Source organism: Bos javanicus, chromosome 4 (genome assembly GCF_032452875.1).
Source record: "Bos javanicus breed banteng chromosome 4, ARS-OSU_banteng_1.0, whole genome shotgun sequence".
Classification (NCBI taxonomy): Eukaryota; Metazoa; Chordata; class Mammalia; order Artiodactyla; family Bovidae; genus Bos; species Bos javanicus.
Window position 1 is genome coordinate 99,680,170 of NC_083871.1, and position 23,541 is coordinate 99,703,710.

General features: G+C 43.7%; 1 protein-coding gene across 6 annotated transcripts in view; it reads right to left on the reverse strand.

The window, feature by feature from the left end:
* Positions 1–23,541, reverse strand: part of LOC133246455 (solute carrier family 23 member 2-like) — a 68,894-nt gene that overhangs the window by 17,023 nt on the left and 28,330 nt on the right. For 4 of the 6 annotated variants that reach the window (XM_061414795.1, XM_061414796.1, XM_061414797.1 and 1 more), the window contains exons 5-6: positions 16,683–16,842; positions 1,551–1,732 (exon numbers count right to left, since the gene is read on the reverse strand). In XM_061414795.1, coding sequence (XP_061270779.1) covers positions 1,551–1,732; positions 16,683–16,842 — 342 coding nt within the window. Of the gene's footprint in view, positions 1–1,550; positions 1,891–13,303; positions 14,176–16,682; positions 16,843–23,541 lie in introns of those variants that run through there. The other 2 variants (XM_061414800.1, XM_061414799.1) reach the window with 2 other exon arrangements.

A 23,541-nucleotide genomic window follows, 5' to 3' on the forward strand; every position in this document is an offset into this window, starting at 1 on the left:
AGGGGCTGTGCTAGGCAGGTCCTCATCTAGGCCCTGCTCTGCATCCTGCCAGCTGGGAATAGGTGGGTGGGCCCCTTTCAGAGGCTGCCGGTGGCTGACGAGGAAGAGTGGGCAGAGGACTACTATTCCTTGGGACCTGAGAAATGAGCATGACAGCTGCATAGATCCAGACTGGAGCCACTGAGGCCAGGGTCAAAGCCCATGTGAATGAACACATCCATCTGTTGTTGCCAAATTCCTCCAAAGCTCTGTTTAAATGTTGAGGGCCTCTTCCCCACCCCACTCCTAAGCCTTCCTGACACTCTTCCCCTGCCCTCTCCATCCCCCACAAGCTGGCTGTCACCACCCCATTCCCTGAATAAGCTTGACACTCTGGGACCCTCATCAGTGTCTCCTGGTATCACAGGTACTTGGACTCAAGTCTTAACCCTCCGCTAAACTACCAAATGCTTGAGAGCTGGGCTATGTCTCTGTACCCTTCCCAGGAGCTGGAGGTGTACAAATATTTGCTCAGTGAAAACCTAGGAGGCAAGGGACAGGTAGTATCAGCCATCTGTGAACCCTGCACTAAATATGTTTAGACTCTGCCTGTGATGAACTCATTGTCTGTGAGGACTAATAACAAATAAATAGTAATAATACATTCTAAATTGCCATTTCACTGCTTTTTAAGGTATTATAAAGTACATGACCTAGAGAGCCTCTTGATGAGGGTGAAAGAGGAGAATGAAAGTCAGCTTAAAACTCAATATTAAAAAAATTAAGATCATGTCATCTGGTCCCATCACTTCATGGCAAATAGAAGGGGGAAATGTGGAAGCAGTGACAGATTTCCTCTTCTTGGGCTCTAAAATCACTTCAGATGGTGACTGCAAGCCATGAAATTAGAAGACAATTGCTTCTTGGCAGGAGAGCTATGACAAAACTAGACAGTGTGTTAAAACGCAAAGACATCATTTTGCTGACAAAGGTCCATCTAGTCCAAGCTATGGTCTTTCCAGTAGTCATGTATGGATGTGAGAGCTGGACAATAAAAAAGGCAGAGTGCTGAAGAATTGATGCTTTCGAACTGTGGTGTTGAAGAAGACTCTTGAGAGTCCCTTGGAAAGCAAGATCAAACCAGTCAATCTTAAAGGAAATCTACCCTGAATACTCTTTGGAAGGACTGATGGTGAAGCTGAAGCTCCAGTACTTTGGCCACCTGATGCGAACAGCTGACTCATTGGAAAAGACCCTGACACGGGAAAGACTGAAGGCAGAAGGAGAAGAGGGTAACAGAGGATGACATGGTTGGATGGCATCATCTATTTAATGGACATGACCTTGGGCAAACTCCAGGAGATGGTGAGATATACAGGGAAGCCTGGCATGTTGCAGTCCATGGGGTCACGAAGAGTCCGACACAACTTGGCCACTGAACAACAAAAAATGTTCATGAAAGTACTTGTAAACCACCTGAGCTTGCCAATATCCAGGACTCACTCTTCTAACTGGGTAAACTTTCCTCTAGAGGGAACTCAAATGGCCCTCCCACCCAGGAGGGTACTTACGTGGCAGCAATCCCCCAGTGGATCCCGGCGTTGTCACCCGCGGAATCGAAGAGAGGCAGGGCCATCAGGGAGATTGTGGGAGCAATGGTCAAGGGGCCGATGAAGCGCATGAGGAAGCCAATGAGGCCTGAGAAGCCCACCAGCATCTGGACACAGGAGGCAACCAAGACGGCTCCCTGAAGCTGAAGAGGAAGAGTGGGGCTCATCAACTGAGAGCGGGCCCGTGGCGAGGCGGGGCCTGCGGAGGGGCGGGGCCTGTGGCGGGGCTGGGCCTCGGCCCAGCCCAGGCCACTGGGATCCGTGGTACCTTCAGAGGCAGGGCAGGGGACAGAGCTGGACCCTAAGGGAACCAATGGAAGGCGAGCTCTGACCTCATTCCTCTCTCCAGTCCTCTATTGCCAACTGTCTGTTGGACATTTTCACCTTATGTGAAGTTTTTCAGAAAGTAGACTTCAAGGTTATCATGGTGATAATGCTGATGATTTGTAATACTGGTGTTACCCAGTAGTGTATTGATCGTCTTGCTGCTTTACTTTTCTCTGTTTTCCTACTTTCAGACTCAGAGGCTGGCAAAGGGGACAGAGAGTGAATTGTTGAGGTTCTGTGGGCTGTCCAGGCTCAGTCAAAACTTTTCCAGACACGATGGGAACAAATGAGCTTGCCCATGTTCTAATTAAACTCCATGGGCAGGCCCTGAAATTTGTATTTTGTACAATTTGGACTTGTCATGAAATATTCTTCTTTTGATTTTTTCCAACCATTTAAAATATAAAACCATTTTTAGCTTGCGGGCCATTCAAAAAAACAAACAGAAGACAGGCAACCGGCCAGATTTGGCGCATAGGCTGTAGTTTGCCAACCCCTGAGCTATGGGACTCACTGAGTTTATTTCTCTTTTTTCACTTTACTTATTTGGGTGTTATACTGTCTTTTTTATCCCTTGCTTTGAAGTCTGATTTCCCAGAAAAGAAAGAAAGAAGTCTGATTCCTGCTTTCTTTTGATTAGTGTTAATATATTCCTCTCCATCTATTTACTTTTAATCTACATGCATTTTTATATTTAAAGTAGGTTTCTAGAGAAAGACAAATATAATGTGATATCACTTATATATAGATCTTTTTTAAAAGGGTACAAATGAACTTATTTACAAAACAGAAATAGAGTCACAGATGTAGCAGACAAACTTATGGTTATCAGGAGATAATCCCCTGATAGGGGCGGGGGAAATTAGAAGACTGAGGATGACATATACACACTACTATATATAAAACAGATAACTAATAAAGGTCTGCTGTATAGCATGGGGAACACGACTCAGTACTCTGTAATGGTCTGTACATAAGGAGTGGATGTATGTATAACTGATTCACTTTGCTGTGCATCTGAAACTAACACAACACTGTAAATCAACTCTACTCCAATAAAATTGTTTAATAATCAAAGTAGGTTTCATTTGGACAACATACGGTGGGGTCTTATTTTTTTTATCCACTCTGACAATCTCTGGTCTTTTAATCAGTGCCTTTAGAGCAATGAGGTTCAAAGTAATTATTGATCTAGTTGGATTAATATTCACCATATCCATTACTATTTTCTATTTGTTGCCCTTGGTTTTCATTTCTTTTTTTGTCTTCTACTCTTTTTCTGCCTTTGGTGGTTTTAACTGATATTTTTATTTATTTATTTTTTCTTTCTTTTTTTTAAATTTTATTTTATTTTTAAACTTTACACTATTGTATTAGTTTTGCCAAATATCGAAATGAATCTGCCACAGGTATACCTGTGTTCCCCATCCTGAACCCTCCTCCTTCCTCCCTCCCCATACCATCCCTCTGGGTCATCCCAGTGCACCAGCCCCAAGCATCCAGTATGGCGCATCGAACCTGGACTGGTGACTCGTTTCATACATGATATTGTACATGTTTCAATGCCATTCTCCCAAATCTCCCCACCCTCTCCCTCTCCCACAGAGTCCATAAGACTGATCTATACATCAATGTCTCTTTTGCTGTCTCGTACACAGGGTTATTGTTACCATCTTTCTAAATTCCATATATATGCGTTAGTATACTGTATTGGTGTTTTTCTTTCTGGTTTACTTCACTCTGTATAATAGGTTCCAGTTTCATCCATCTCATTAGAACTGATTCAAGTGTATTCTTTTTAATGGCTGAGTAATACTCCATTATGTATATGTACCACAGCTTTCTTATCCATTCATCTGCTGATGGGCATCTAGGTTGCTTCCATGTCCTGGCTATTATAAACAGTGCTGCAATGAACATTGGGGTACATGTGTCTCTTTCCCTCTGGTTTCCTCAGTGTGTATGCCCAGCAGTGGGATTGCTAACTGATATTTGTATATGACTCCATTTTCTCTCCTTTCTTAGCATAACTATTATCCATTGTTTTCCCTTTAGTGGTTTCACTAGAGTTTGCAATAAACATTTACAGTGAACTCAAGTCCACTTTCAAATAACACTATACCACTTTCTGAGTCGCATGAATAACTTATAGTAACAAAACAGTCCTAATTTCTCCCACCTGACCATTTTATCATTGCTGTCATTCATTTCACTTATAAATAAGCATACACAACTATATAAACGTTTTTAAACTACCATAATACCAGAAGGTGAAGTTGAAATTGGTCTAATGTGTTGAAACCTGAGCTCGCCATCTCTTTCCTACCACCATTTTCTTACAACATAATGACTATTTACCTGTCCTCTCTATTACTTCTTATCTCCCAGAAAGAAATGACATGACTATTGGTCCTGTATATGCCTCACTTTCATTTGTGGCTACTATTGTGATGTAGAGTTGGACTGCTAACCATTGGTGGTTTCAAGACTTGAGATGTGTGTCAACAAATAAAACCCAGTGAAACATGGAAAAATCTACCTTGAATTCCAATAGGCTGGCTCAGTGAATTAAACCAATCCATTAATCAGTGACAGGAAGTTGAAACTTGCAAAAACTTTCCCATGTTTACAGCACTGGTGAAAAGCCCTGGACCAGCAGATGGAGCTAAAATACCACAGCTACAACTCTGGGTTTGTGCTCACTCTCAGACACTTGGAAGTGATGTGGGAAAGAAAGAGTGGAGGCTACTGTTCTGGATCCGCGCAAGAGGAACTTTAGAGCAGGGCCCTGTGCTTTAGAGCAGGGGTTGGCAAATTTTTTCTGTAACTGGTCAGATAGTAAACATTTCAGGTTTTGTGAGCCACATATAGTTTCTGTCACATATTCTTTTTTTAATTTTAAACAACTTAAAAACGTAAAACCCAGGACTTCCCTGGCGGTCCAGCGGTTACAACTCCACCCTTCCATGTCAGGGGACAAAGGTTCAGTCCCACACACCAGGCAGCATGGTGTAGCCAATAATAAATAAATAAATAAGATGTAAAAACTATTCTTAATTGGTAAGGAGTAGAAAACAGATTGGGTAACTTCCCTGGTAACTCAGCTGGTAAGGAAACCACTTGCAATGCAGGCGACCCCAGTTTGATTCCTGGGTCAGGAAGAGCCCCTGGACAAGGGATAGGCTACCCACTCCAGTATTCTTGGGCTTCCTGGTGTCTCAGACAGTAAATAATCCACCTGCAATGCAGGAGAACTGGGTTCGATCCCTGGGTTGGGAAGATCCCCTGGAGGAGGGCATAGCAACCCACTCCAGTGTTCTTGCCGGGAGAATCCCCATGGACAGAGGAGCCTGGTTGGCTAAAGTCCACGGGGTCACAAAGGGTCAGACACGACTGAGCACAGCACAAAACAGATTACAGGCTAGATTTGGTCCAAGAGCCACAGCTTGCTGACTCTTGCTTTAGAGGACTCAGAAACACAAGAATAGTGAACGCACTAAAGAAACATGGTTATGTCTGTCGCTTGGGATCCTGTGTTCGGTGCAAGCTCAGCATGACCCACATCCCTAAACATCCTCTCACTACTAGCACTGTGTCCTCAGAACAAGGTAACTGCTTCTGACTATTACAGTGTTAGAGCAGCCACGTCATTAGAACACAGGAAGGATTCGAGCAACAGAAGAGCTTGGGCAGGAGAGGAGACAAATTAACTTGTTGGACCTTTCTTCTCAGATAGAACGAAGGCAAGAGATTCTTGTATAAGAAATTATAGTGCTTGGGTCTTCCCTGGTCCCTCAGTGACAAAGAATCCACTTGCCAGTGCAGGACACACGGGTTCCATCCCTGATCCAGGAAGATCCCACATGCCGCAGAGCAACTAAGCCCATGGGCCACAACTATTGAACCTGTGCTCTAGAGCCCGGGAGCCGCACCTACTGATCCCACGTGCCTCACCCACTGAAGCCCAGGTACCCTGGAGCCCATGCTCCGCAACAAGAGAAGCCACTGAAATGAGAAGCCCACGCACCACAACTAGAGAGTAGCCCCTACTTGCCCATGTGCAGCGACGAAGGCCCAGCCCAGCCAAAAGTAAGTTTTAAAAAAAGGAATTATAGTTCTCTGCCGGAAGCAGGAGCTCCGCCCGTGGCAAAGGTCATGAGGAAGGAGGCTCGGCATACACAAAGGCGGGATCGAGCCTCAGGAGTCCCCCTGGAAATTCTCGAGCATCTACCCCCAAAACCAGAGTCTGCCTACTTTACTGCTTTGTGCTCTCACTTACACCTCTGACTTTATGGGGGGCTGTCCTAGGCGTGACAAGAGTGTTTTAGTTCACAACCCTGAGAGGCGTGAGATGTTCTAAACTGTCTAAATACAGATTCCTTTGAGCAGTTAAAAGATTGATTAGAAATTGTACTGGTGAAGGGTTTTTCACTTGTTGGGCCAATGTTTGCTGCTAAGTTTCCATATCCCTTACCTGCTGTGTCCCTGCCAGTGTATTGATTAATATAATTGGTGTAAGTAGTAGCTTTAATGTTTGTAACCTTGGACCCTTGAGTTAATTCTTTTTCTTGTTATACTCCACCACACCTTTGCCCTATAGGAATGCAACTTTATCTAATGCTTTTGGAGGGTGGTGCCTGACTAATCACCTTTAGAGAAAAATAAGTTTTCTGAAGAAAGGGTCTTAAAATGTTAACAGGCCTCCAGGCCAGAAGATGATGCAAATCACCTAAATTGTGCATATGATAAGTTTGCAGGAAGAAAGCCTGGCTTACTGCATGACTCTACCCCTTCCCCCATTATCCTCTATGCATAACTTAAGGTATAAAAACTCTTTTGGAAAACAAAGTGCAGGCCTTGTTCACCGAAGCTTGGTCTCCCCATGTCGTTCTTTCTCTCACCTTCTGGCTGAATTATTCAGCCTCTGTTCTCCACTGAATTTCCTCACTGAGTATCCTTATTTAACCACTCTTTATATCTTTAATTAACATTTAAATAAGCTGTTGTTTCCTGATCGCTGATGCCCTCTCCCCTTTGAAACCCCTGACTCCACTGCGGCTGGACCCCGGCAGTTCTCAGTAAGTCTAAGTGAAAGGGAAATCGTGCCCCTGGCATCCAGCAGATCAGGGTAAAGAAACTGATGAAACAAAATTCATATTTTAAGGCAGACAAGAAAAAAAATTAAATATAAAAGATGATTGCTCCTTGGAAGAAAAGCTATAATAAACTTAGACAGTATATTAAAAAAAGCAGAGACATTACTTTGCCAACAAAGGCCTGTATAGTCAAAGCTGTGGTTTTTCCAGTCGTCATGTATGGATGTGAGAGCTGGACCATAAAGAAGGCTCAGCACCAAAGAATTGATACTTTTGAACTGTGGTGCTGGAAAAGACTCTTGAGAGTCCCTTGGACTGCAAAGAGATCAAACCAGGATATATAAAAGAAATAAATCCTGAATATTCATTGGAAAGGCTGATGCTGAAGCTGAAGCTCCAGTCCTTTGGTCACCTGATGTGAAGAGCTGACGCACTGGAAAAGACCCTGATGCTGGGAAAGATTGGAGGCAGGAGGAGAAGGGGACGACAGAGGATGAGATGGTTGGATGGCATCACCAGCTCAATGGACATGAGTTTGAGCAAACTCTGGGTGATGGTGAAGGACATCCGGGAAGCCTGCATGCTGCAGTCCATGGGGTCGCAGAGTCAGACACAGCTGAGCGACTGAACAACAACAACAACAAAGGAAGACAAGAAAAAAAACTAAATATTAAGCTCCTTCTGTTTATTTGGGCCTCCTCCCTCCCTAAAATGCAGTGTCCACCCACATTACACATTAACTGGAGCTCTTCAAAGATGGAAGGGCCAGATAAACTGTAAAGCAGTGTTTTTTTTTTTTTCTTTCTTCTGATGTTAACAATGTAACGTCTTTAATTTTTTATTTATCTTTTAATTGAAGGATTAGAGCTTTACAGAATTGTGTTGGTTTCTGCCAAACATCAACATGAATCAGCCATAGGTATACATATGTTCCCTCCCTCTTGAACCTCTCTCCCATTTTCCTGCTCATCCCACCCCTCTAGGTTGTAGCAAGGTAACTTCTTGAAAGAATAGTGTTCTTTCTCAGCTCTGTTGGGAGTCATGGTGATCTGCTGCTCCCTTCTATGTGCTTACCTGGACAATGTATCCCTGGTGAACTCTACATGAAATATCAGTATGTCATTTTAACATATGATCCTTTTTCTCAAAAATGTATATGACTATGCCTTTGACTTCTAACAGGTGAAACAGTTCCTAGAGCTTCCTGACAATCTGCTCCCTGGGTTATAGTCCTCAGTTTGGCTCGAATAAAATCCCCCCCTTTTTTTTCTTAACTTGATAGTTAATTAAAATTTCCACTTCTTATTCTTTCAGTTCAGTTCAGTTCAGTTCAGTCGCTAAGTCATGTCCGACTCTTTGCGACCCCATGAATAGCAGCACGCCAGGCCTCCCTGTCCATCACCAACTCCTGGAGTTCACTCAGACTCACGTCCATCGAGTCAGTGATGCCATCCAGCCATCTCATCCTCTGTCGTCCCCTTCTCCTCCTGCCCCCAATCCCTCCCAGCATCAGAGTCTTTTCTAATGAGGCAACTCTTCGCATGAGGTGGCCAAAGTACTGGAGTTTCAGCTTTAGCATCATTCCCTCCAAATGAAATCCCAGGGCTGATCTCCTTCGGAATGGATTGGTGGATCTCCTTGCAGTCCAAGGGATTCTCAAGAGTCTTCTCCAACTCCACAGTTCAAAAGCATCAATGCTTCGGTGCTCAGCCTTCTTCACAGTCCAACTCTCACATCCATACATGACCACTGGAAAAACCATAGCCTTGACTAGACAGAACTTTGTTGGCAAAGTAATGTCTCTGCTTTTGAATATGCTATCTAGGTTGGTCATAACTTTCCTTCCAAGGAGTAAGCATTTTTTAATTTCATGGCTGCAGTCACCATCTGTAGTTTGCTTAGTTTTAATTTGCACTTACCAAAGCCAAGTATTGCCTCCCTGGGGGAGAGCAGAAATAAAACCAAACCTCAAACCACATGTGTTTTGTGATTCATGCTATTGATGATATAATACAAATAGGCTGCACTGAAGAAGAAATACACCCTGCTTTGAAAAAAGTGGTTCAACAGATGGCATTTGAAGGTTAGCCAATTGACCTGGCAAAAATCCAGAGCCCACCAGCTTGACAAGTGAAATCCTTAGGTATGTCTTGGTCTAGAGGTACATGGAAAAGTTTATTAAATACTAAAACCCCCTGTTAACTCTGAGTCCACCTTGAGAAAAGAAAGGAAGCACAAGGACTTGATGGATCACTGAAGTACATCGCATCTGGTGTGCTCTTGGACTGCACATCAGAGCACAGGCATGTGCAGAAAGGCTGTTTTTGAAAGGGAAGAACAGCAGAAAGTTCTGGCTGAAATTCACAAGTTATGGCTCAGACTGGTCTCAGACCAGCATCCCAACCAGCACAGCACTCCTGAGATAACAGAAGTGTTGGTGGTTGAGTCCATGCCAAAAGAGGGCTGACCCTGGCAGATGCCAGATGCTTCAGCTCTGAGTGGGGCATTTGGTGCAGAGGTGGCCCAAAGGAGCTACTCAGCCACTCTCCTTCTGAAAGGCCATTCCTAACTAGTCTGCTACTTGGCACTGTTTGGAATTAGCGCATTACTGACTGGCACCAAATAACTCCAAGATCAGAAATCTCAATGATATCTTGAGTGATGTCAGAAAGACATTCAAATAAGGAAGGGGCGTGCGTGCATGCTAAGTCTCATCAACAGAACTTGCTGATTAAAAGGAAATAGTTACATGCAGGAGAAGAAAACACGGTTACACAAGGAGGAGTTCATAGGATCCATGAATAAGTGACAGTCCCTGCCTTCCCTGGCTGGGCACTACTTCACAAGATAATCTAACTCGAGCAACCAAGATTTGGATCTCACTATGTGGGTCTTTGAATTCAAAAAGCAAGTTGCAGTCTTGCTGAAGGTGCTGCTCATCCACCTGAGAAAGACTGAGACTGAAAGAGTGTAACATTTCAGTGGAAGGGCTTTGATGGAGAAGGAAGGCAAGTCTAAGTCCAGCCAATGAACAATGTGTGTGATGTGGCAGTGGACATGAAATTACCCAGAATCATCCCTTTAGAATTTTAGGTTCTCAAGCTGTAGCCAATGGACTAGCACTTTGGTCTGGCAAGTCGGTCATAGAGGCTGTACTGAAATTTCACCTTTTATGGGACAGGACTTAATAGTCAAATCTCAAATACTGGTGGTTCATATCAATGTCCCCGTGTCTTAAAAAAGAGGAGGGAAGTATGACTTTGAATGTAGTCACTATGGTCCAGGAGATGACACCTCGGGTCACAAGCCACCCACATGTGGGCTCAAAAACTGCACAATCTCCATCTCTATCTGACAGGATGATCCAGATTGATGACAATGATTGATTGATTGATGACAGTGATGGGCACAGGTGCCTCTGGTGGGAGAACATGAGGATAAATGGCCCATCACAGAGCTGGTAGGCTGCCCGAACTGGACAGTCCACAGAGTAGGGAAGGTTTTTAACACTGTTTAAAAACCTGGTGGTTCTGGAGAACTGTAGTGCTGGAGAAGACTCTTGAGAGTCCCTTGGACAGCAAGGAGATCAAACCAGTCAATCCTAAAGGAAATCAACCCTGAATATTCATTGGAAGCTGAAACTCCAATACTTTGGCCACCTGATGTGAAGAGCTGACTCATTGGAAAAGATCCTGATGCTGGGGGAAAATTGAGGACAGGAGGAAAAGGGGGTGACAGAGGATGAGATGGTTGGATGGCATCACCAACTCAATGGACATGAGTTTCAGCAAACTCCAGGAGACAGTGAAGGACAGGGAAGCCTGGCCTGCTGCAGTCCATGGGGTCGCAGAGTCAGACATGACTTACTGACTGAACAACAAGAAAAACCTGGTATGGACAGTGTTTCTGATTTGAACTTTGCTTATCCTATCACTGAAGCCCTGGCCCAGGCTATAATATAGAGACTAGCAACTCAGACTGAAATCACCATGAAGATCGACTTATATATTAAACAGCTCAAGGATCACTGTTCACAGCATGAACATGACAGGAATGGAGCAAGAAATACAATATCCATTGATCTTTTCATACTTCATGACTGCTGCTGCTGCTAAGTCACTTCAGTCGTTTCCGACTCTGTGCGACGCCATAGATGGCAGCCCACCAGGCTCCCCTGTCCCTAGGATTCTCCAGGCAAGAACACTGGAGTGGGTTGCCATTTCCTTCTCCAATGCATGAAAGGGAAAGTGAAAGTGAAGTTGTTCAGTTGTGTCCGACTCTTGTCGACCCCATGGATTGCAGCCTACCAGGCTCCTCCGTCCATGGGATTTTCCAGGCAAGAGTACTGGAGTGGGGTGCCATTGCCTTCTCCATATTTCATGACACTTCACCCCAAAGCAGTAAAATTACTGCAAAATTAGAATATGTGCTTGAAGCAATAAAATGTGGGTGACAAAGGCAGGAAGGGTAGGCTTTGCAGGGTAACACAGTGTAAGCTCAAGATCAAGCTGAAAATGGGGCATAAAAGCGAGTCACCAGTGGAGCAGATGGAGCAGAGGGTAAAGAAATCTTATTTTCCCAGGACTAGAGCTTTGGTTGTGTTCCTTAAGATGGAATACTAGAATCAATTCAATTTGACTTCCTGATATTCTGATGGTATTTATGGGCCGGATTGGAAAGTCTGGTGTTTTTCAGAAGAAGACATGCATCCTACCCAGTGGAAAGAATCCAGTGACAATATATTTATTAAATCATGTGAAAGTACCTTGGGAAAGGACACACAAAGGAAGGTTTAGCAATGTTATTTTTCCTGCCCACTAATTAAAAGTTAGGGGAGAAAAACTCAAAACCCCCTCTAGGAGCAAGAAAATGGGTTAAGAAGGGCTCATCGTGGGAAAAAAGAAAAAGATGGTGGCAGAAAGAATTGGAGTCACCAAATCTTGCATCAAATAATGCCCATTGTGTTTAAATGGGAATAAGAAAATGATTTCTTAGTCATACTTCTAGATACATCTTCTATCTGGGATGAGGGGTGCTGGCATCATAGTTGATTCTATGAAACTGAAGCACATCTAATAAAGCTAGACCCAAAGTATACTGGGCTGTACTGAATGGACAACAGGGAATGAACACTGTGAAAGTAGCCAGTACCTACAGTGATGCTGGCATATGTAGGACGTGGTCTGTTGTCTGAACTTTTAGATTAAAAGGTCATAGACAGGTCATAGACTAACTATGAGCTCACAGGTGATTTACATGATACTTGATGAAATGGAAGTCACAGAAATAATGATAAATAACAAAATCTATATTATATTGAACTCTCATTTCAGTTCAGTCGCTCAGTCGTGTCCGACTCTGTGCGACCCAATGAACCGCAGCACGCCAGGCCTCCCTGTCCATCACCAACTCCCGGAGTTCACTCAGACTCACGTCCATTGACTCAGTGATGCCATCCAGCCATCTCATCCTCTGTCGTCCCCTTCTCCTCCTGCCCCCAATCCCTCCCAGCAGCAGATTCTTTTCCAATGAGTCAACTCTTTCAATGAGTCAACTCTTCCAATGAGTCGACCTCGCATGAGGTGGCCAAAGTACCGGAGTTTCAGCTTTAGCATCATTCCTTCCAAAGAAATCCCAGAGCTAATCCCCTTCAGAATGGACTGGTTGGATCTCCTTGCAGTCCAACGGACTCTCAAGAGTCTTCTCCAACACCACAGTTCAAAAGCATCAATTCTTTGGCGCTCAGCTTTCTACACGGTCCAACTCTCACATTCATACATGACCACAGGAAAAACCATAGCCTTAACTAGACGGACCTTTGTTGGCAAAGTAATGTCTAGTCACTGGTTAAAGGGCTTCCCAGGTGGTGCAGTAGTAAAGAATCTGCCTGCCAATGAAGGAGATGCAAGAGACTCGAGTTTGATCTCTAGGTCGGGAAGATCTGCTGGTTTAGGAAATGGCAACATACTCCAGTATTCTTGCCTGGAACATTTCATGCACAGAGGAGCCTGGCAGGCTACAGTCCATGGGGTCACAAAGAACCATACATGACTGAGCATACACACACATACACACACACACAAACACACCTGTTAATGTGGCAAGCATAGGAACAGAAATGAGTCCAGGTGTTCAAATAGTCCTATAAGATGAGGACAATTACAGTTAATTCTATATCATTCAATAGCATCATAAAAGAATGATACAAGTTTACCATAATGCACTCAGTAGAGTGGCTAACATGAAAAAGCTAGAAAATGTTGGTGAGATTGTGGAGTAACTGGGACTTACATATGATGCTGGCAGGAGGGTAAACTGGAACATCCATTTCAGAAATGTATTTGCTGCGCTGCTGTTGCTAAGTCGCTTCAGTCGTGTCTGACTCTGTGCGACCCCAAGACGGCAGCCCACATGGCTCCCCTGTCCCTGGGATTCTCCAGGCAAGAACACTGGAGTGGGTTGCCATTTCCTTCTCCAACACATGAAGGTGAAAAGTGAAAGTGAAGTCGATCAGTAGTGTCCGACTCTTAGCTACCCCATGGACTGTGCGCATCAGGCTCCTCCGTCCATGGGATTTTCCAGGCAAGAGTACTGGAGTGGGGTGCCATTGCCTTCTCCTAGTGTTTACTAAAGTGGAACATATAAACAATTTGATGGTGAATTTTATATGTCAACTGGACTTTAAGGGATGCCCAGACAGCTGATAAAACATTATTTCTGCGGTGTTTCCAGAAGAGATTAGTATTTGAATTGGTGAACTGAATGAAGCAGATAGCCCTACCCAAAATGAGCATCTCTCTCTGCTAAATCACTTCAGTCATGTCAGACTTTTAGTGACTCAATGGACAGCAGTCTGCCAGGCTCCTCTGTTCACAGGATTCTCCAGGCAAGAATATTGGAGCTGGTTTGTACTGGTTATATTCCAGGCAAGAATACTGGTGTGCTCTTCTCCAGGGGATCTTCTTGACCCAGGGACTGGACCCATGTCTCTTATGTCTCCTGCACTGGCAGTTGGGTTCTTTACCATTAGTGGCACCAGGGAAGCCCACCCAATGTGAATGAGTGCCATCCAATCCTTTGAGGGACTCAGCAGAACCAAAAGGCAGAGGAAGAACATTTTCACTTGCTGCTTGAGCTGGGACATCTGTCTTCTCCTGCCCCCAGACATCAGCACTCCTGTTTCCAGGCCTTTGGAGTCAGATCAGGACTTACATCATTGTCCCTCCGCCCCACCCCCCATTGGAGTGTTTTGTCAATTCTATTCCCTCTCATTGGTCACACTTGGGTAAGAATAGGAATCTTGTTAGGAATGTGTCTCCTCTGTATTCCCTCTTCCTTCGTCTGTCACGTTCTGAGGATGTGACCCTTACTGCAGCCATGAGGCTGCTGAACTCAGACTGGGTGGGATGCTGGATGGACCCTGGCTTCACTAAGGCTTGTCAGCTAGACTCCCAGGGATATCTACTAACAGACTCTGCTCTAGGTCCATAGCCCTGAGTTTTGGAATGCCTTTGGTCCAGTCCTAGTGAGCTTGGGGGAGGCACACTAAGACAGTAAGTGAGGGCTAGAGTAATGCCTGAGCAAATTACCTTGTACAGTTTTCATTTCAATCCCCAAAAAGGGCAATGCCAAAGAATGTTCAAACCACCCCACAATTGCACTCATTTTACATTCTAGCAAGGTAATGCTCAAAATCCTTCAAGTCAGGCTTCAACAGTGCGTGAACCATGAACTTCCAGATGTTCAAGCTGGATTTAGAAAAGGCATAGGAACCAGAGATCATATTGCCAATATTAGATGGGTCATAGAGAAAGCAAGGGAATTCCAGAAAAACATCTACTTCTGCTTCAGTGACTACACTAGAACTTTTGACTGTGTGGATAACAACAAACTGTGGAAAATTCTTCAAGGGATGGGAATACCAGACCACCTTACCTGCCTCCTGAGAAACCTGTACGCAAGTCAAGAAGCAACGGTTAGAACCGGACACGGAACAACGGACTGGTTCCAAATTGGGAAAGGAGTACGTCAAGGATGTATACTGTCACCCTGCTTATTTAACTTACATGAAGAGTACATGTTGTGAAATGCCAGGTTGGATGAATCACAAATGGAATCAAGATTGCCAGGAGAAAATTAATAACCTCAGATATGCAGATGACACCACACTTATGGTAGAAAGTGAAGAGAAACTAAAGAGCCTTTTGATGAAAGTGAAAGAGGAGAGTGAAAAAGCTGGCTTAAAACTCAACATTCAGAAAACTAAGATCATGGCATCTGGTCCCATCACTTCATGGGAAATAGATGGTGAGACAATGGAAACAGTGACAGACTTTATTTTCTTGGGTTCCCAAATAACTGCAGATGGTGACTGCAGCCATGAAATTAAAAATTGCTTGCTCCTTGGAAGAAAAGCTATGACCAACCTAGACAGCATATTAAAAAGCAGAGACATTACTTTGCCAACATAGGTCCGTCTAGTCAAAGCTATGGTTTTTCCAGTAGTCATATATGAATGTAAGAGTTGGACCATAACAAAGGCTGAGAGTTGACGAACTAATACCTTCGAACTGTGGTGTTGGAGAAGACTGTTGAGAGTCCCTTGGACTGCAAGGAGATCCAACCAGTCCATCCTAAAGGAAATCAACCCTGAATATTCTTTGGAAGGACTGATGCTGAAGCTGAAACTCCAATACTATGGCCACCTGATGCAAAGAACTGACTGATTTGAAAAGACCTTGATGTTGGGAAAGATTGAAGGCGGGAAGAGAAGGGGATGACAGAGGATGAGATGGTTGGATGGGACCACTGACTCAATGGACATGAGTTTGAGTCAACTCTGGGAGTTGGTGATGGATAGGGAGGCCAGGCGTGCTGCAGTCCACGGGGTAACAAAGTGTCAGTCATGACGGTGCGACGGAACAACAAGAAGAACCCCACACCATATAGTGTTTGTGTAACTCTGCCCCTGCTCCAGAGGAGGGGCGCCTTTGAGCCACTCCAGGCTTACATATTTAAGGTCAAGCTGGGAGGGAGATGATTGGACTTTCTAGAAATCTCAGGCAACCTTCCCTCTCATATATTATTCCACCCATGAGCCATGCTTGACACCTCACCTCTGAAGCCAGGTGAGGATGTTAGAGTCTGGAAGCTATGAGGCCTACTGTCCCTGAGGGTGTGGCTGGGCTTTCTGCTGACAATCCTGTGTGCTGGCTTCCTAATCTATCATTTAAATAAGCCAACCTGGAGCATGGGCTTCCTGGTGACTCAGAGTGTAAAGAATCTGCCTGCAGTGCAGGAGATCAGGATTCCATCCCTAGGTTCAGAAGATTCCTTGGAGGAAGCCATGGCTACCCACTCCAGGATTCTTGCCTGGGGAATTCCATGGAAAGAGGAGCCTGGTGGGCTACAGTCCAGGGGGGTTGCAACGAATCGGACACGACTGAGCGACTAACACTCACTCAGCTCAACTTATCCTGGAGCATGGCCAAACTTTAAAGCCTGCTTCAATCCACCAGTTTCTTTCCCTGAATGACACAACTGAATTAAACAAGGACCAGTGTCTTAAAGTTTGGAGTCTTGCCTAGCAGTGAGCTGAGAAAATGAGTCAACTCCAAAGCCCCTTTTGAGGACCACCCCATTTCTCACACCCCACCCCTCAACCCAATACCTCTCGGATCCTCTTCTGCCATTCCTCAGTGAATTCAGGTGAGCTGGTGTTCACCTGGCTGGCATTGAGTGTCCATTCGGGGCACTTCCAGGTGGGAAGAGACAGCATGGCCAGGGAGGGTCCCAGGAAAGCAAAGGTCCCTCCCTGGAGAATGGGCAGCCTGGAGGAAGAGAAAGGAGACAGTTACCCATTAGCCCCTTTAACACTGGCCTGTCACTGGCCCCAGCAGAGGCCTTTTCATCCCAAGTCCTCCCTTGGTTTCAGGGCAACACATGAGTCCTGCAGTTCTCAGTTATAGGGAACTCCTGCTGCTGCTGCTGCTAAGTCGCTTCAGGCGTGTCCAACTCTGTGCTATCCCACAGACGGCAGCCCACCAGGCTCCCCCGTCCCTGGGATTCTCCAGGCAAGGACACTGGAGTGGGTTGCCATTTCCTTCTCCAATGCATGAAAGGGAAACGTGAAAGTGAAGTCATTCAGTTGTGTCTGACTCTTTGCGACCCCATGGACTGCAGCCTACCAGGCTCCTCTGTCCATGGGATTTTCCAGGCAAGCGTACTGGAGTGGGGTGCCATTGCCTTCTCCGAGGGAACTCTTATCAATCTCCAAGTCAGATCCATGAACTTTGCCAAACTTTGGACAGGTAGGAGAGGTGGGGAGGATAAGATGAGCAGACCTAATCCCAGTCCTGGAGATGCGAGCCCAGGAGCAGAGAGTCACGTACTGGGAAATGATCTGGGGCAGCACAGAGCTCAGGGAGCACGTTTGGTGGGTGCCACTGTCTTCCTCAGTCCCACAGAAACTTCCCCAGACCCCAGGATCAAAGCACAGTGCACACACGTCAAGTTCCCTCACTGACAAGAGATGCACAGCCTAGAATCTGGGTGGCCAGATTCCTTTGCGCCTTCAAAAATGAAAGGCGATTCCAGACCTCTACCTCCAGGCTCCTTTCTATCACATGGACTGAACATGCTTGAGGTCCATTATCAGGGCATGTCCCCCACACAAGCCTTCCTTCTTCCTGGTCAGCATCTCACTCTGGCCTCTGTGAGAACTTCCAGCAGTGTCCATCTGACTTGTCTCCCTTCAAGGTGAACATAGCCTGATAAGTCAACCTCCAATAACCCTGTCTTACTAGAAGGTCAGAAGCTGTTAAGGCTGACCTAGTCTCCTCACCTGCATATTATAATAGAACTGGTGTGGAGGGAGAATGGAACAGGATCTTAGCCTCTTGCTTGCATTTGTCATATATACCTTACCCAGTTTAGATACTTGTTCTTAACAATACTAGAAGAGTACTTTTGAAATCAGGATTCCATGAAGATAGTTTAAAGTGTCTTCTTGAGAATGAACCCATTTTATTTAATGAAAATATAAAGTATACGAAAGAGTTTTACTGCCTAACTGGATTTTGTCCTGGCTGAACATAGGAACTAGCAAGGGCTGAGCATCAGCCTCAGATGAGTTCACAGGTGCACCCAGGCATGGAGAGAGTTTAGACCTCCAGGTGATTCTGATATCAGCCAGGGTTGAGAACAACTGATCTAGATTCATAAATCTAGACCCATCAGGCTCCAAAAGAGATTAGAATATATGGCACACACAGGGCAGGAAACATGGGTGATGGAATGTGTATGTATGAACGATTTTTTAGTTAAAAAAATTATGGTGGGAGAGGTAAATTAAGAATTTGGGATTAACATGTATACACTGTTACATATATAATAGGTAAACAACAAGGACCTTCTGTATAGCACAGGGAACTATAATCTATTTTATAATAATCTATAATGAAAGAGAATCTATATATAATATACATTTATATATATATATATGTATAACTGAGTCAGTTTGCTATATACTTGAAAGTAACACAACATTGTAAATTCAGTTCAGTTGCTCAGCCATGTCTGACTCTTTGCGACTGCATGAATTGCAGCACGCCAGGCCTCCCTGTCCATCACCAACTCCCGGAGTTCACTCAGACTCACGTCCATCGAGTCAGTGATACCATCCAGCCATCTCATCCTCTGGCGTCCCCTTCTCCTCCCGCCCCCAATCCCTCCCAGCATCAGAGTCTTTTCCAATGAGTCAACTCTTCGCACAAGGTGGCCAAAGTACTGGAGTTTCAGCTTTACTTTCATTCCTTTCAAAGAACACCCAGGGCTGATCTCCTTAAGAATGGACTGGTTCAATCTCTTTGCAGTCCAAGGGACTCTCAAGAGTCTTCTCCAGCACCACAGTTCAAAAGCATCAATTGTTCGGCACTCAGCTTTCCTCACAGTCCAACTCTCACATCCATACATGACCACTGGAAAAACCATAGGCTTGACAAGACAGACCTTTGTTGGCAAAGTAATGTCTCTGCTTTTGAATATGCTATCTAGGTTGGTCATAACTTTCCTACCAAGGAGTAAGTGTCTTTTAATTTCATGGCTGCAGTCACCATCTGCAGTGATTTTGGAGCCCCAAAAAATAAAGCCTGACACTGTTTCCACTGTTTCCCCATCTATTTCCCATGAAGTGATGGGACCGGATGCCATGATCTTCATTTTCTGAATGTTGAGCTTTAAGCCAACTTTTTCACTCTCCACTTTCACTTTCATCAAGAGGCTTTTGAGTTTCTCCTCGCTTTCTGCCATAAGGGTGGTGTCATCTGCATATCTGAGGTTATTGATATTTCTCCCGGCAATCTAGATTCCAGCTTGTATTTCTTCCAGTCCAGTGTTTCTCATGATGTACTCTGCATATAAGTTAAATAAATAGGGTGACAATATATAGCCTTGATGTACTCCTTTTCCTATTTGGAACCAGTCTATTCTTCCATGTCCAGTTCTAACTGCTGCTTCCTGACCTAAATACAGATTTCTCAAGAGGCAGGTCAGGTGGTCTGGTATTCCCATCTCTTTCAGAATTTTCCACAGTTTATTGTGATCCACACAGTCAAAGGCTTTGGCATAGTCAATAAAGCAGAAATAGATGTTTTTCTGGAACTCTCTTGCTTTTTCCATGATCCAGCAGATGTTGGCAATTTGATCTCTGGTTCCTCTGCCTTTTCTAAAACCAGCTTGACCAACTGGAAGTTCACAGTTAACATATTGCTGAAGCCTGGCTTGGAGAATTTTGAGCATTACAATAACCTCAGATAACTTTTTCACTCTCCACTTTCACTTTCATCAAGAGGCTTTTTAGTTCCTCTTGTAAATTCCCATTGTAAATTAACTATACTTCAATTAAAAATTCATAGAAATTATGAAGCTAAGTATCTTGACAGAGAAGGGAAACACACTATATCATTGCAAAATCCCTTTTGAGCTTTTAAAATGAACATAGACACCTTTGCATATCATAGGTACAGACAGTATGTAATCCAAGATTTGTGTTTCAGTTTTTTGCTGTAATTCCATATGCACATTTCATTCATTCAACAAATATTTACTGAGGACTTGCTCTGTGGGAGGCACTGGTTGTCAAGTATTGGAAATACCACAGTGAGTGAGACAAAACTCCCACTTATATTCTAGTTACATATTTCCTGTTTAGCCCTTGTACTAACAAACTAGTCATTTACAGTAACTCACTCTCAGGGATTCTTTAAACAGTTTACAGTTATACTTATAAACAATCCATCATTGCTATACCACCATGGCCTCAGCCATTTCAGTATTACTGGGTTCCTTGAGGGCAGAGAAGTCTAGTTTTCTCTTCTATCCCTCTAGCACCAAGGTTAGTATTACAAAATCTATCAACATTGGGTTTTCTCATTTCATTTTTTTAGTTTAATAGGCATATAATGAAATCCTGACAAAAGTGAATTTGCATTTCATTAAGTCACAAAAGACGTGATTTTTAATGTCTGTTTTTCCCTGTCTATAAACTGTTTTACTCATTACATAGAAATTAGACACTGCCAAAATATATTTAAAACAGTTTTACTGATGGTGAGATTTGTTTTCATTTAAAAAATATTTTCTGTTATTATATCCCTAACTTAGAACTTATTTAAGGGATATTTCAAAATTTTCAACTAGTTCAACATTTTTCTAACTCTGTTCATGTTATTTTTTTTTCAAGATTATTACATGTAGTTGGGATAATGTACTAACATGATAGATGCACTTTTTATCTTTTATTTATTTATTTATTTTTTTGGCTGCACCTTTCAGCTTGCAGAATCTTAGTTCACCCACCAAGGGAACTTGCATCAAAAGCACCGAGTCCTCACCACTGAACAACCAGGGAATTCCCTCTACCTTTTTGAAACTACTAAATACATTTTATGTTCAAGAGCAAGATGAATTGTTTCCATTAATTTACTCGAGTGTATTCTTATGTCCTAAAAAAAATCCTCTTGATGAAAGTGAAAGAGGAGAGTGAAAAAGTTGGCTTAAAGCTCAACATTCAGAAAACAAAGATCATGGCATCCGGTCCCATCACTTCATGGGAAATAGATGGGGAAACAGTGGAAACAGTGTCAGACTTTATTTGGGGGGCTCCAAAACCACTGCAGATGGTGATTGCAGCCATGAAATTAAAAGATGCTTACTCCTTGGAAGGAAAGTTATGTCCAACCTAGATAGCATATTGAAAAGCAGAGACATAACTTTGCCAACAAAGGTCAGTCTAGCCAAGGCTATGGTTTTTCCTGTGGTCATGTATGGATGTGAGAGTTAGACTGTGAAGAAGACTGAGCGCCGAAGAATTCATGCTTTTGAACTGTGGTGTTGGAGAAGACTCTTGAGAGTCCCATGGACTGCAAGAAGATCCAATCAGTCCATTCTAAAGGAGATCAGCCCTGGGTGTTCTTTGGAAGGAATGATGGTAAAGCTGAAACTCCAGTACTTTGGCCACCTCATGTGAAGAGTTGACTCATTGGAAAAGACTCTGATGCTGGGAGGGATTGGGGGCAGGAGGAGAAGGGGACGACAGAGGATGAGATGGCTGGATGGCATCACCAACTCGATGGACGTGGGTTTGGGTGAACTCCAGGAGTTGGTAATGGACAGGGAGGCCTGGCGTGCTGCAATTCATGGGGTCAAAAAGAGTCGGACACGACTGAGCAACTGAACTGAACTGATTCCTATGTCCTACAGTTAGATTCACACAACATATCCATAAATTCTTCCTTCCCTCTCCTATACTCAGATCTTCCAATCCCATTTTCCATCCATTCCTGTCCCCCTCCCCACCTTGTTTTATGAGCGTTACCACCTTGCTCATAACTTCTTATTGATACTCTTTTGACAGAGATCTGTGTATATTTCTTGCATTTCTACTAGTTTTCCTTTTATGCACTTTCTTGGTACATGTTTAAGATATATGCATTCAGTATCACTACAAGGCTTTCATTGTTCTATACACATTTTACCTTTTATGGTGACTTTTATGTGTATCTCAGAGCTGCTTTTGATTTCACAATTAATTTCATCTCATGTTAAAAATTTTACCTGGAATATGATTCACTATTATTATACATGTGCCTTATAATTCTTTTGTGAACCACAGATATTGTTGATTTTTAAAATTCAACACTTTAGAAATAGAAGGGCCATTTGAAGCATATCCAACCTGGCCTTATCATTTTATAGATAATGGATCTGGAGCCCAAGGTCATAGAGTTAACCAGGATGTCTTGGGTTTTTTCACCATGGCGCTATAACACCAGTTAAGAGCATGGTATAGACCAAAGGCAAGTTTGAATACGACTTTGTCTTATCAGCTGTGTGACCAAGGCATGTTGCCCAACTTCTGCAAGCCTCAGTGTCCTCTTTGACAAAATATAGTAGTAATCTCCCAAGGAGTAACTGTGAAGATAAAATATATGTAAGTGATTAGCATGATGCCTGGGGAAGAGCTCAATGAATAGAATAATTTTCATTATTATTCCCCCTGAAATGTGTGGTTACTTCTGGAAAGGGTCATTCGGTCAGTTCAGTCACTCAATCATGTCAACTCTTTGTGACCCCATGGACTGCACCATGCCAGGCTTCCCTGTCCATCAGGGAAACTCCCCGAGCTTGCTCAAACTCATATCCACTGAGTCAGTGATGCCATCCAACCATCTCATCCTCTGTTGTCCCCTTCTCCTGCCCTCAATCTTTCCCAGCATCAAGGTCTTTTCTAATGAGTCAGCTCTTTGGATCAGGTGCCCAAAGTATTGGAGCTTCATCTCAAGCATCAGTCCTTCCAAAGAATATTCAGGGTTGATTTCCTTTAGGATGGACTGGTTTGACCTCCTTGCAGTCCAAGGGACTCTCAAGAGTCTTCTCCAACACCACAGTTCAAAGGCATTAGTTCTTCAACACTCAGCCTTCTTTATGGTCCAACTCACATCCATACATGACTACCGGAAAAAACCATAGCTTTAACTAGACAGACTTTGTTGGCAAAGTCATGTCTCTGCTTTTTAATATGCTATCTAGGTTGGTCATAACTTTTCTTCCAAGTAGCAAGCATCTTTTAATTTCATGGCTGCAAGTCACCATCTGCAGAAAATAAAGTCTGCCACTGTTTCCACTGTTTTCCCATCTATTTGCCAGGAAGTGATGGAACCAGTTGACATGATCTTCGTTTTCTGAATGTTGAGCTTTAAGCCAGCCTTTTCACTCTCCTCTTTCACTTTTATCAAGAGGCTCTTTAGTTCCTCTTCACTTTCTGCAATAGGGGTGGTGTCATCTGCATATCTGAGGTTATTGATATTTCTCCTGGCAATCTTGATTCCTGCTTGTGCTTCATCCAACCTGGCATTTCACATCATGTACTTTGCATACAAGTTAAATAAGCAGGGTGATAGTATACAGCCTTTGCGTACTCTTTTCCCAATTTGGAACCAGTCCATTGCTCCAGACCCTATTCTAACTGT